General features: G+C 34.2%; 2 protein-coding genes across 7 annotated transcripts in view; one reads left to right on the top strand and one right to left on the bottom strand.

The window, feature by feature from the left end:
* VMP1 (vacuole membrane protein 1) overlaps positions 1-14,728 on the bottom strand; it is a 128,827-nt gene that overhangs the window by 77,610 nt on the left and 36,489 nt on the right. For 4 of the 6 annotated variants that reach the window (XM_019636640.1, XM_019636641.1, XM_019636637.1 and 1 more), the window contains one exon: positions 2,305-2,472. The exons of the other annotated variants lie outside the window; for them this stretch is intronic. In XM_019636640.1, the coding sequence (XP_019492185.1) occupies positions 2,305-2,472 (168 nt within the window). The remainder of the gene's footprint in view (positions 1-2,304; positions 2,473-14,728) is intronic. 6 annotated transcript variants of the gene reach the window in all.
* Positions 13,589-14,728, top strand: part of LOC109379735 (40S ribosomal protein S27-like) — a 5,649-nt gene continuing 4,509 nt past the window's right edge. Inside the window, exon 1 of the mRNA XM_019636600.1 lies at positions 13,589-13,832. Coding sequence (XP_019492145.1) covers positions 13,589-13,832 — 244 coding nt within the window. The remainder of the gene's footprint in view (positions 13,833-14,728) is intronic.

Raw genomic sequence — 14,728 nt, 5'->3', positions numbered from 1 at the left:
AGTTCTTAACCATCGCGCCACTAGGCCGGCCCCCTTTGTCCATTTTTAAATTGGATTGTTTGTGTTTTTGCTGTTGAGTTGTAGTTCTTTAAACATTGTGCATATTAAACCCTTATGAGATATATGATTTATAAACATTTTCTCCCATTCTGTGCGTTGCCTTTTCACTCTTCATAGTACCCTGTGATGTACAAGGTTTTAATTTTAGTGAAGTTCAATTTATCTATTTTTTTTTCCTTTCGTTGCCTATGCTTTTGGTATTATATTTAAAAAACCACTGCCAAATTCAACACCACGCAGATTTGTCTCCATATTTTCTTCTAAGAGATTTATAGTTTAACTCTTTAAGTTGATGTCTTTGTTGCCTTTTGTGTTGATTTTTGTATATGGTGTAAGGTATGGGTCCAACTTCATTCTTTTGCATGTGGATATTCAGTTTTCCTAGCACCTTTTGTTGAAAAGACTGTCCGTACAAATGTTGAGAACAATGGGACCCAATATAAACATAACTTGATATGTGCTACATTTTTTACATGACAAACGACATTTTCAAAAAAGGAACTATGAAGAGCAAATGTCCAGCCAATAGTCAGTATTTATTGCAATTCTTGTACTAAGTGCAAAACCTAATGCTGATTCCTCTATGCGCAATAAATTTAAGGTGCAGTCTGTATTTTTGTGGGGCTTAAAATTTATTTGGGGAAATAAACCTCTAAACCAGCCAAGCTCACTAGTTTAAGGGGTCCATGGAACCAGGCCAAATGAGAGCTACACACAATATGCACTATGGGACTTTGGAGGAGGCAGTTATCACTGCCAGGTGGGATGGAAGTGTTTCTTTATTGGCATTAGTGTTAATTCAGCCAAGTAATTCATTTTTGAAAGAACAAAAGAAAAATAGAAAACAGAAGTCTATACACATAATCCCTTTCTAGCATGTTCCAAGTATCTTCTGTTATTTTAATACACATTTTTCATCAAAAGACTAACATGGTCAAATTTAAAAAACATATGCAACTAGTACAATGAATTTGTTTCCAGTGTTTATAAAAGAGTAACAGGAAACATGACAATTTTTCCTGTCTTTCATATTCAATGATTTCAATGTATGGCATTTCCCTTATAATTCTTTTAAAACACAACATAATTGCCACCACTTAAATGTCTTTGAAAACTCTGCCTTTTCTGTGGGCACAAAGTTACAGGGAATATATAACTTAACAAATCCAAATGATGAATTAAAACACAATTCAAATGGTAATAGGCATTCTTTAGCAAATGATCTACCGTTATTTTCCCACGTATAAGACATACCTTTTTTCAAAACATTTGGGGTCTAAAAACTGGGTGCGTCTTATACAGTGGTTGTAGATTTCAAATGCCATAGATGGAACTGAGGACAAGGCAATATATGAAGACAGTGATACGTCATCAGACACAGATGAGGACAAGCTAATGGTTGGGAGTTTTGACAGTGATGAGGAGTTGTATGAACTTTATGATGAATAAAACTTGAGTCCAATAACTTTATGTAATACTTTTTTCAAACTTCGGGCCCCAAAATTAAGGTGCATCTTATACATGGGAGCATCTTATACACGGGGAAATACCGTATTCCTCAATGATAGGTACCTGAATGAATTTAAGTATGTAGGGGGAAAAAACAACAACAATGCTTTGTGTGGGTTAAAATAAATCTGCCATTGAACATACAGTCCAAAAACTTCCAAAATATACTGAAGCAACTCATAAAAAGAATAAATTAGTACAACTGAATGGAAGATCACAATATATAACCATATAGTCTGATACCACCACTAAAGTAAAGCTTGGTTTATTAAGAAATGTCTCACCTTACTTCAGTATTAGAACAACTCAGAAAATATGAATGAGTCTTCTAAGAATAAACACAGAATATTTAAATCCAGGAGAGAGACATAACATTTGCCAATTTGGGACTGATAGATATATAACCACCTGCTATGTGTTTATCAAATATATATACATTGGTAAAGTTTTACAAAGTAGTATAGTTGCATCATCTATACTCCTTTTTCCTGCTGTTGTGGCATCAACTGCTTCAAAGTACCAAAGAAGGAAGGTTTCATTCCTTCCTTCTGAATGTCATTCACTAACAGAAACTCTAAAAGCCTTCTCTAAAAAGTTTCTTTTACTTGGAAGTGGGTAGCTCATTACATCATGAATTAATTATCTGAGTTGGTATGTTTGGATTCAATTTCATTGAGGGACAACAAAGTATAAAGATAGGTTAATTTTAGACAAATATGAAAATGGACATCTTACCCACATGCAGGCCTCAATTCTAACTTTTGAGATGATGCTCCACAAAGAAATGGATCCTTCAATGCCCTCTTCATCTGGACAAATAATCTGATCAGGATAGGGTGGTTCGGGGAAATTAACTGAATTGCATTCATAAGCAGCTAATGTTACTGACGCTATATGTGGACCCTATAAAACAAAGATGAGAAACCTGATTAGAAATATTAATATATACACATGTGTATAAATAATACACATGTTATTTTAATGGTACCTTTAGTCACTATATATTAACAGAAAAACCTTTTAAAGATCAAGAATATTTCTAACTATATATTTCAAGACGCAGCTGGTAATTTGAAAATTCCTTCCCAGAATTTCTTCCTGGCTTGCTTAAAAAAAAAAAAATCAGATTGATAATTTATATATACTAAAAGTCACTTTTTAAGGTATATATTACATGAGTTTTGACAAATACATTCAGCTGTATAATCACAACCAATCAAGATATAAAGTATCTCCATCACTGCAAAAAGTTTTTTTATGTCCTTTTTGTAGTCAATCTTCACTAACACTAGCCCTTGGAAACCATATGATTTCTGGCTTGATTCTGATTTTACTTATCCATATTTCTCATTTTTAAGAATGCTCGCACCTTTTGATAAAAACTTCCTGTGCCTTATTCCTTTAGGTGTAATTGGAAAATACCATTTTTTGTCCTTAGAAACAGTAGCTTAAGTAACTAACTCACTTATCTTTCTCACTGAGATCCTAAAATAAAAATAAAACTGTGAAAATAGTATCAGTGAATTTTTCTTTTAAAGTAACTTTTTCTATGGAAGCTTTTGTGCTACTTTGTACCTTTATTTTGAAATATTACAAGTTAATCAGAATCATATAGATTAAATGGGTTAATATCTAGGTGTGTGATAAAGGCTTAAACACAAGGGTTCCCAAATATACTGTGTGCCAAGGTGAGGTGCCTGCATATGAATCAACTATGGAGTTTGTTAAAAATATAAATTCATGGGTCCCCTAAACATACATTGACTCAATAAGTAGGAGTGGGAACCTGTATATTATAAACAAGCTTCTTTAGAGTTTCAAATAGGTTAGGTTCTAGTAGGCTAAATTTAGGAACCATTGGGAAAGTAGTAAATTAAGGGTCAGAAAATAAGCAATCTTAGACAAGTCGCTTAACCTTTCTGAGCCTATTTACTCTTCTGCAAAGAAAGAGAATTAAACTCATTTAATGGTTTTTATTTAGCTTCAAAATTCAAAAACTCCAAATGTAATCAAATATGTCAATAAAATCTAATGTTAATTTCCAAAGGTCTCATGGGGTGTAAGATTTAAAAGTTGGACATTTTTAATATGTTGCTCTCACACATATGGTATAAGTATTCACTTTAAAGCATCCTCAGACAAAGTTTATAGCATAGTGGCCATAAGCATAACTTCTAGAGCTGGACATTCTGGTTTAGGTTCTGGCCTCTGTCACTTAACTTCTGACTCTTGCTTTCCTCATCTATGAAATGGGAATAATAAAATACCTTCAGGATCTACATTCTGGGGATGTTGTAAGGTTTAAATTAGCGTTCATGTAAAGTGTTCCGCTTAGAATGGTGCTGGGCATACAGTAAGCCCTCAAAAAGTAACAGCCATTAGCTGTTATGAAGAAAAATGCTATATTTGTAGAATAAAGTTATATATACATATACACACATACATATGTATATATACACATACGTATGTCTGTATACATATACACACAATAAGTGGTCTCTGTGAGTCTTTTAAAATCACACAGTGAAAGAACTTGTGGTTCAAAGACAAAGTGCCTAAGATGCAATGATAAACGAAGACATTAAAGAATTCCTACTGCTATCAAGATAAGAGGCAATATAAAACAAAATTTTGGGTTGCATATTAATATGAAAAAGGTATTCATAAATCTACATTTCTCACTAAATGCAATAGGTATTTTTTGTTCAAATAAAATCTAAATAATGAAGTTCTGCACTTAGCACTGAATCAGTTATTAGGTTTCTTCTGAACAAAAAAAAAATCTATGTGAATTTTAAGTTGGTTCCTCTTTTTCTTCAGTTTTAACTCATAGAAATCCATAAATAGTAATATTTAAGTTTAAAAGATAATTATAGTATGTTTTTAAAAAGAATGCTTTAGAGTATTCGTTTTTAAAAAAAAGTTATTAGCCATAAAATTTATAACTGTTTATTTGAATACCATGCACATAAAAGAGATTTCACAAATGGGGAGAAAAAAGGATTATTCTTGCAATCTTCTGAAAGAACCCAAAAAATCCAATTTAAAGTTTTGGGAATTCAGAATACCTGAATAATTAGTGAAAAATTTCTCACTGTACACATAGCTTAGTATCAGATGCAATTAAAAAATTATTATAACCTCCACCTTTACTGTTTGAAAACACAAAAAGAGAAATGAAAACACAAAAGAAAAATGTAAGTAAAACAGAAGAAATTCAAGAGTTTGTTCAGATCACCACGCACCTGTCCCTTATAGGCTACAGGAACAGTCAACCCTTCAACTCTAGAAATGAACTCTAAGTGACCAAATATTTAACTGTCCTAAATGCTAAAAATGGCATTTCTGGAACATAGAGGAAGAAAAAAAACTACATTTATATTCCAGAAATATAGATAAAATATGTACCCCAACAAACAAGAAGATAGAAAATGTATTCATATTTTTAATTTCAAGTGATTCTAAAAAGAGAAATTTTCAGCAATCTGATGACAATTTTTTCCCCTGAAGGGCAGTTCATTCACACAGCTAAACTGATATATACTTTCCATAACCACACTAGTAAGTCATCATTACTCAGCCTTAGAGGCAGATGTGGTGATTCCCAGACAAAATGCACACAAATAACTCATCTTCTTGTCCTTTGTTCATTCTCAAGAGTCCATTTGGCCTGTACCTTGACATTTTAGTTTAAACTCTGTAACTGATAGGAAACTTCACAAATTCTTTTCAACGTTAGAGGTTAATGGTTCCTAAATGTAACTGACTTGATTAAAATAAGTAATAGTTTACATGAAAACTCCAAACATAAAAACTAAAAAAAATCAGTTTTATTAAAAGAATTTTAAAAGTTATACATACTCAAACCACCTTTTAAGTGTATTTTCTAAAACCTACAAGACCCACTACTGTGTATCCAATATGAAAAAAATCACATTTTACCCATACTAAATGAAGAAACAAGGGGGATAAAGACAAGCACCTATAGTATAAGTAGAAAAGACTACCTGGCCAGAGCCACCATAAAACATAAAAATAACACGATGTATTGAGCAGGACATTCCAGCTCTCATGGGAGCGTGGAGATATTGTTACATATGGGCTAGAGATCCTGGCTTGTGGCTGAGGGTTTCCACCTTAGATCATTAAGTAGCTGGTACAGGCTTTCACTCTTACAGCAAACAGTTACAAAACTGGACAAAATATATGGAAAAATTCTTTCCAGACACTGCACAACAGTCAGTACTGGACTTCTGATTGCTGAGAGAAGGGATACAAATGAGGAAACCCTATGACGATTCTGGCTTTTGATTTGTAGACACATTCTGTCTACAGCAAAATCTGTGGCCCAAAGAGGAGGAGCCCAAGCACAGCATGACGGTCTTGCTGAGTTGAGTAGGACATCTGAGTTCAGGGAGCCTAAGTAATTGAAATTTGTGGGGCAGAATCCTAGAGAAAAGGGAGCTATGTAGAGAACAAACTATAAAAGCTAGAGTTTGTTTAGACTTTGGCATAAAAGCTGCATTGCAAACTGGGGTGAGATTCCATAAGGCCAGGAAAAGACAACTAGTGGGAAAAAAATACAGCGTTCATACAGGGCTGGGAAACACTTGTGCTTCAACAAGCTAGAGTGATGAGGCTCAGCATCCAAGGAAACCTTGGAAAGAGCCTAGAGTGAAAGCTACTCCCAATAGGCTGTAACAAGTTGTTAAAAAGCCTTAAACATATCAAGCTAATCCACAGGTAACTTAACTGCCCAACAAAAGGAAAACTGGGGGAAAAAAAAAGAAAAGAAAAACTGGACACTCTATAAAGGAAGACAACAAAATCACGCAACCAACTATTTAACACCACACATCCAGCACCCAATAAGAAATAATTAGTATGTGAAGCAGGAAATATGACCCGTAACCAGAAGAAATATTAGTCAAAAGAAACAGACCCAGAAATGTTAGAGATAATGCAATTAGCAGACAGGAGCTTAAAAACAGTGAATATAAATATGTTCAAAGATTTAAAACAGCAGTTGGCAACTTCAGCCCAAAGGCCAAAGTCGGCTCACCATCAGTTTCATAAAGTTAAAAGGATACAGCCCTGTGCGTTCATTTATGTATTGTCTCCGGCTAATTCTGTGCTATGATGAATAACTATGACAGACACTCTATGGGCTACAAGGTCTAAAATATTTGCTATATGGCCTTTTTCAGAAGCGGTTTGCTGATCCCTGATTTAAAGGAAAACATAAACACAATGAGGAAAGAAATGGAAAGTACAAAAATAACAAATGGAACTGCTAGAGCTAAAAATATAATATCTGAATAGAAAAACTCATTAAATAATCACCAGATGAGACACTGCAGAAAATATTAGAGAACTTGAAGACAGGGCAATAGAAAGTCTCCAAACTAAAGGACGCAGAGAGTAAAGGCTATGAAAGAAATGAACCTCAGTAACCTGCGGAATAATACCAACTAGTCTAATATACATGAAGTTGGAATCCCAGAAAAAGAAGAAAAGGGGTGTGTGTGTGGGGGGAGGTTTGTGTACTGAAAAATACTTGAAAAAGCAGCCAAATATTTTCAAGATTTGATGAGAAACATAAATCCATTAACTCACAGATCTAAGAAACGCAACAAACCTCAGAGTCAACACAAAGAAAATAAAACATACAACTAAACTTCTAAAAATCATAATGACATCATAATCAAATTGCTGTAGCTCAGTAATAACAAGAAACTCTTAAGCAATCGGAGGGGATAAAAATAACACTATCCACACAGAAATACAGATAAGACTTCTTATCAGATATAATGCAAACAAAAATACAATGGAATAATTTCTCTAAAATGTTTAAAGGAAAAAAAAACACCTGTTATTCTAGAATCCACAGAAAATATATTTCCGAAATAAAGATGAAATAAAACCATATTCACACAAACAAAAGCCAAAAGAATTTGTTTCAGCAGATCTGAACTACAATAAATGTTAAAGGAAATTCTCAGAAGAAAAGATTGATACCAGATGGAAACTTTAATGTACACAAAGGAGTAAAGAGCGCTGGAAATATAGACCTTTTCTCACTTTAAAATCTCTTAAAAAATAACTAGGTGTTCAAAGCAAAAACGATGACATATATAGAAGTAAAATATATGATGACAACAGCATAAAGTAGGAGAAGGAGAAAATGGAGTATACTATTGCAAGATGGTTGCCTTATATATACTCAACGTATATGTAATACAAAAATGCTCAATCAAAAAAAAAGGTAGGAAAAGAAGAATAAAAACATAGATGGAAAAAATAGTTTGGCAGTAGACTTAAACCCAACCATATTTATAACTATATTAATTGTAAATGGAGCAAAACATACAAATGAAAAGAAGAGAGCATCAGACTGGATTAAAAAGCAAAACTCCAGTACATGCTATCTACAGGACGATTTAAACATCAAGACTCAATTAAAGTAAAGGTATGAAAAAAGATAAACTATTTTAAAATAATCATAAAAAACATGGAGTGGCTACATTAATATCAGATAAGGTAGATTTCAGGATAGGGAATTATTAGAGATGGATAAGCACATTTCATAATGATAAAAGGGCTAATTCTCAGGAAGACAGAACAATCCTAAATGTGTAGGAACCCTAATAACAAATTGTGAAAATACATAAAGCAAAAACTGATGAAACTGAAAGAAATAAACAAATCTACAATTATAGTAGGAAATTTCAACACCCTTCTCTTCTTAGTTAATATATCAAATAAAGCAACAATCAGTATGGATACAGAAGACTTGAACAGTATAAAACACTACATCCAACAATAGCCAAATACATATTCTTTTTAAGTATCCATGGAACATTCTCCAAGATAGAGCTTATGCTAGGGTATAAAACGAGTCTCAGCACGTTTACAAGAATGTGCCATGTGGCAAAGTAAACATCAATACAAGGAGTACTGCTTAAGGAAAAATGGCAAAGAATTTCTCCAGTTAAGGACAATGTCCTTTAATCTTTGTGGTGGTAATCCAAGGAAGCCAAACAGCTCTATACAGCCCACATGGTTATTCCAACATAGGAAACTACAAATTCCCTAGTTAGCGACCAAGTCACAAGTAACAGTCACTAATTGCACACATAGCCCCTGAGAGTTCCTAATTACTGCCAATGAAGCTCCCCTTTAGTGATAAGGAGGTTAAACTTTGTGATGAAATGTTATACTCTTATCAGAGTGACAGGTTTTAGTGTCCTTTTTGGTGGGCAGGAGTAATTCAGTAAAGCCATTCTAAGTGAAGTCAACTCAACAAGATAGTTCAGTTATTTGTGACATATTGAACATCTGGTTTTGCTTCAGTTCAAAGTCTCATGTATCTAGTCTCATGAGCTGTATTACATTATATTTTCCAATGTTCTGATAATGGAATAATTTTGCCTGTCCAGAATAAAAGATGTAGTGCTTGGCCAGGCAAGAATATGTCTGGGTGAGAGCAAACCTACAGTTAAGAGGAGGGGCAAGATTTCTTATAAGAGCAGATATAGGTATTTGTGGAAAAAGTATTTTAACTTTTAAAATATTCTCTTTAAATCTTAAGTTACATTTCTACAATTTATATTTCTTCATGAGCAGTGTCAAAGAGGAAGTTTTAGTGATTGCTTGAAAAAAATTAACAGAGACAATTCTTCAGGATCCATTTTTACTCTAGCTTCAGGAATAATAATATACTACTAGTTGTCTGATTAAGAGAAATTTAGAATTTAAAACAACTATCCTAAAGAGATAAAATTCACTCCTGAAATTATACCACACAAAAATACCATAATCTAGTACTGAAAGAAAGTTCTATGTAGTGCCCTGACAATACTGTAGTACCTACCTAAGCCCTGAGAAAGAAGTCCTGGTGCCCCAAACACAACTTAGGGTCTCTGTCAGGAAGGTGGAGAATCATGGCTAACTCATTAAAACAAAACAAACAAACAAATGTTTTCTGGAATTTGAACTTCACTGTTGGGTTTATTTTAGGGCCCTTTCTTCCAAGAGACACTTTTTAAGAAGTAAAAACCTAAAATGGTCATATTAGTTCCTTATGAACCTAATTTAGCCAAGCCTTATCAACCACGATGAAGAACATGGTGTCACATTACGAGTGCAGTATGGATATGCGTGAGTTTTTGTAAGGAAGATGAGCAGACAGGCCGACAGGCAGACAGACATTCTTCCACCCTTGGTGGCTCCCTCAGAACTGATAAAACATTCCTAAAGACTGGAATTGTTTGCATAACATCTGTAATGTCAATTCATAGCCTAATCCATCACCCATACACAGAAGTCAAGTGAGATCCCAAAGGCAAAATTTCCAATTAGTTTTGTCTGGAAAGTTTAGGGCAAAGGTAATAAAATCAAGAATCCTGTGCTGATTCACTGGGAAAACATTTGTTTGCCACACTCCTTCACTAAAGGAACAAAAGGAGTCAGTGGTTAGTCTGGAATGTGATTCATTAGGAATATCTTGGTGATAAATAAATTCGACAAATGGTTGTCTGTATGACTTGCAAAACCTTTGTTTTCTTTAAGTCCGACTTTAGAAATGCTTTTGCAAACAGGAATTCTACTCCTCAAATTCTTCTAATCATTGCTTTTCTCATTACAGTCAGAAAACAACTTCCCTAAGATTATGGTATACAGCAAATCCTTGAAAGCTAGAGCATAAAACTATTGATTCCAAATGGGCACTGAGAAGTTTAACTAGTGTTTATATTCTTTTTGTGAAAAAGGTCCTAAGTTTACAAATTAAGCCTCTGGTCCCTCTCTATAAAATGCAGTAAAGTATGTAAAAAAGCAGTAATCTGGGTATTAGTTAATGTGGGTTTTAGTTTTCTGAAGCTGTTCGTAACTTAATAGATGTAATCAGACTTCTACCGCACATTCCTCATTTGATGAAAAGTCTAGTAATAATAATGATAATAATGCCTGCACAACCCAAATAACAGGACAATACATGAGGTTTATTAAGTATAAAATTTCTAACCAAAACAAGAAATGTATAAACTCTATCGATCATGCTCCAAGTTATAAGGACCTATCTTTGAAGTTATTTTTATTAAATTGAATCAATCCATAAATAAAGACGTGCTTCACCTTTCTCCTCTAAACCTAAGCAACTTTTGATCATAAAGTTGATTTAAGTGTCCAGGAAAAATGGACCACATATTTATAGAGCTTTAAAAAAGGTTATTATAAATTGTTTAAAATATATACCCAAGAGAACAGGTTTCAGCTAAACTGAATCTCCTTAGCTTTTATTTAAGCACACATTAATAAATAGTGATTTAAGGGCAGGAAGTTATCCAGTCTGTGCATACCCCTTTTGTTTGGTGAAAACCCAGTCTATGTCCTGGAGACCTTGGTTTCCTCTTTGATGTGGTGATGGTCATAAGAGTTAATACATGAGTCATTCCTTGGGAAAAGACGGGGCAAAGAGCTGATCATCAAAAAAGGGCAAACAGACCTTTTCTAAGAAGGGCCTGTTGGTCTTCCCGCAAGAGCCCTGAGTCACTGCATGCTTACAGCCAGAGTCATCCTACCTATACAGAGCAACACCAAGTCACACCAGAACCTTACTTACTGTTGGCAATTTCTTCCTTTTTGTGTCTTACAGAGGGATAGACAGGCAAGCAATGAAGCAATAATCAGAAGTGATACAGGAAAAAAAGTAGAGGTCAGCTAACAATTGTTTAAAAAAGGGTTATTACACCTCATGGCCTTAGACAATTCCTACAATATTTCTCTTATTGAAACTACTGCACTATTTCATTTCAATCCATATCCATGCAGTTTTCCCAATAACATTTACTTTAGGCAATACATAGCCATGAGTCAAAGACTATGACAAATGTCTAAGGAAAAAAACAGCTAAAGTACTATATACATACTGTAAAGTACTTGTTCATTAAAGGAAACAGGATGCTATGTACAGAGGTGTTCTCTAAATACTCAACAGCAATCAAGGTGACACATTTTTTAAATGTACAATTTTTAACCACATATTTTAGTGATGAAATAATCCTAAACTTTAAAGCAGAAACTGGCCGCTGAATCTTACACAGGGGCAAATATCTCAAAATTAAATTCTTTGTATTTATTTTATAACAAAGAATCAAGTATTTTTTCTTTTAAAATGGTCATAATTAAATGACTCAGAGATCCATTCAGATGATAACACCTGGATGTTATAGTTTCTAGTAAAACGGGGTCTAGTCTATAATGTAATTAAAGAGTTCTAAAACTTTTCTACATCCCCATTGCATCTAGAAAGGACAACTCTAATGTTTTGAAATCCCTCCTATTTGATTCCCAAAGGTGGGGAAAATCGATGGTTAAAACAAATGCCAAAGAAAAAAATTATCCATAAAATATATTCAGCCTACTAGTACAATATTTGATTGCCTTTTAAAATTATAAAATGACTGTTGATATTTTTTGTTCTCATTAGAGTTCTTTGTGTAGGCACAGGGTTTATTTAAAAGGAGTATAGGGCTCCTTACGCCTTTCTCCAGGAAACTGCTCCACCTAGTGTCAAAAACTGTTCATATATCACATTATTTGGAACTTGTAAATTCTTGCTGAAGCATTCATTCTCTTTGTTATTGTTAAATAGAACAAATTTTATAAATCATTAATGGCACATACAGCTTACAAATGGCTCTTTAATCTTCTGCTTGTCTTGTAACTTGATGAATAATAATGTACATGCCTATTAGGAGCATGTCTGAATACATTTCTCATTATCAAGTATCCAAGTTCCTGTTTTTTTGTTAACCTGGTTGTTTACAGAATTATGAATCATGTTTTTCTTGTAATGGAAAGAATTCTAAGGTGCCTACTGAAATAACCCATCACTTCTCCCAATTATTTATAACGACCTAAATTATTTCTCAATCATAAATTATTTCTCAATACGATTGCAATGTTGTAAAAACCAGTATTTAAATAACTGCACACATCAACAGTTAAAACATAAAATTAGAACTAAATCTTGCTGTCATCAGGCATTTCATTTGGAAAAATTCTACTTTTCTCTTCATGAAAACTATTTTTTCCCTTGATGGTTTTCTAGATCACCCAAGTACTTGCACAAATACATTTTCTTGTAAAACATCATGTTTTTGACAACATGGATGGACCTAGAAGGCATTATGCTCAGTGAAATAAGACTGAGAAAGACAAATACCATATGATCTCCCTTGTATATGGAACCTAAAGAACAAAATAAATGAACAAACAAAACAGAAAGACTCAGCGAGAACAAACTAATGGATGTCAGAGGAGTGGGGAGCCTGAGGGGCTTGGTGAAAAGGTGAAGGGATTAATAAATACAAATTGTAGTTACAAAATAGTCATGGGGATGTAAAAGTACACCATAGATAATATAGTCAATAATGTTGCAACACCTTTGTCTAGTACCAGGTGGCTACTAGACTAATCAGGGGATGACTGCATAAATTATATAAATGTCTAATCACTATGCTGTACACTTGAAACTAATATAATACTGAATGTCAACTGTAACTGAAAAAAATAATAAAACAGAAAAAAAAAAGAAACATCATGTTAAGTCGAATATTATGACCCAGAAAAGAGATGGGGTTTTTTTGTTTGTTGTTTGTTTGTTTGTTTGTTTTGTTTTGTTTTGTTTTGGGCAAATGAATGAATCAAATGCACAACATATTTTGTAAAAATCCTTAGAAAGTGGTTAGGTCACTAAGGCTCCCAAGCTCAGTATGCTGCTTCTGGTGTTCCACTGTCATCCCCTGAGGAGGAGCAAGGATCAGTAAACTATAGCCTGCAGATCGAATTAGGTCTGCCACCTACTGACTGGAAAAGTCATATTCATTCCTTTACTCACACTGTCCTTGGATGATTTCTCATTACAATGACAGATTTGAGGAGTTGCAAGAGAGACTGTATAGACTGCAAAGCCTAATTATTTCCCTTTCGGGGGTGACAACCTCCTCACAAGAACATGCCTTTCACTAAGGATCTCCTGCATCCCTCTCCAGAAGAGAAGAGGAAACACAAGAAGCAGCGCCTGGTGCAGAGTACCAATTCCTACTTCATGGATGTGAAATGCAGAAGATGCTACAAAATCATCACCGTCGTTAGCCATGCACAAATGGTAGTTTTTTGTGTTGGCTGCTCCGCTGTCCTCTGTCAGCCTCCAGGAGGAGCAAGGCTTACAAAAGGATGCTCCTTTAGCAGCACTAAAAGCATCCTGAATCAGAATGAGCGAAGAACCATCCCAATAAACACATTTTGGATTAAAAAACAAAGAAACCCTAATTATTTACTATCTGGCCCTTTACAGAAAAAGTGCTGACCCCTGGGCTGTCTAGCCCTGGGTCAGACCGTCATTAAGGAGGAAATTTTGACTCAATCAAACACAGAGAAGCATCACAGAGGTTAACAGAAGCCATGTTCCCTTCATGAACTTATTGTTTTTACTCTGAGGATAATTTCCAGTAGTAAGTAAGCATTCCTGGATCACTTATGTCCCAAATCTTCTAAAAGGACACCTGCTACCATGCTTGCTAAGACTAAAATAAGTTTGCTCATGGATTTCTGGAAATTAATATCCAAGAGAAGAGTGCTTAGAAGGTACGATCACAGAAAAATCTGTCAGCCACAGAAGCTTTTTTTTGCATCTGATCTACTTATAAAAAAACAAATGAATGAAATCAGTTAACTCACACTACTTGTCAGGCAAAATTTGCTCATGAAATAGACATCAAACAAAGGATCAAAAAGATGCCTGCATATGAAATAAAATCAGAAGAAAGGCGGTTTACAAATGCTATTTAATTTCTAACTTGTTATTTAATAAGGATTCTTTCCTTATATCAAAATATAACATATCTTACTTTACAGATATACTAGATATTATAAGCATGTTGGTATACATTAACTAAAAGAATAAAAATCACATCTTTTTTTAAAGATTTTTATTGGGTAATTGGGGGGATGGGAACAGTGATGGGGAATTGGGGGAAGGGGAACAGACAAGTTGCTGTCGTTTTTTGTTCTTCAATCTAGTTGTGGAGGACGCCGCTTCACTGGCCCAAGTTGGCACCATCGTTGCGCTCTTCCCTGGCGAGGCAGATCAGTC

Source organism: Hipposideros armiger, unplaced genomic scaffold (genome assembly GCF_001890085.2).
Source record: "Hipposideros armiger isolate ML-2016 unplaced genomic scaffold, ASM189008v1 scaffold_29, whole genome shotgun sequence".
NCBI classification, from domain to species: domain Eukaryota; kingdom Metazoa; phylum Chordata; class Mammalia; order Chiroptera; family Hipposideridae; genus Hipposideros; species Hipposideros armiger.
Note: the sequence above shows the minus strand (reverse complement) of the source record. Positions and strands in the feature narration are given on the sequence as shown.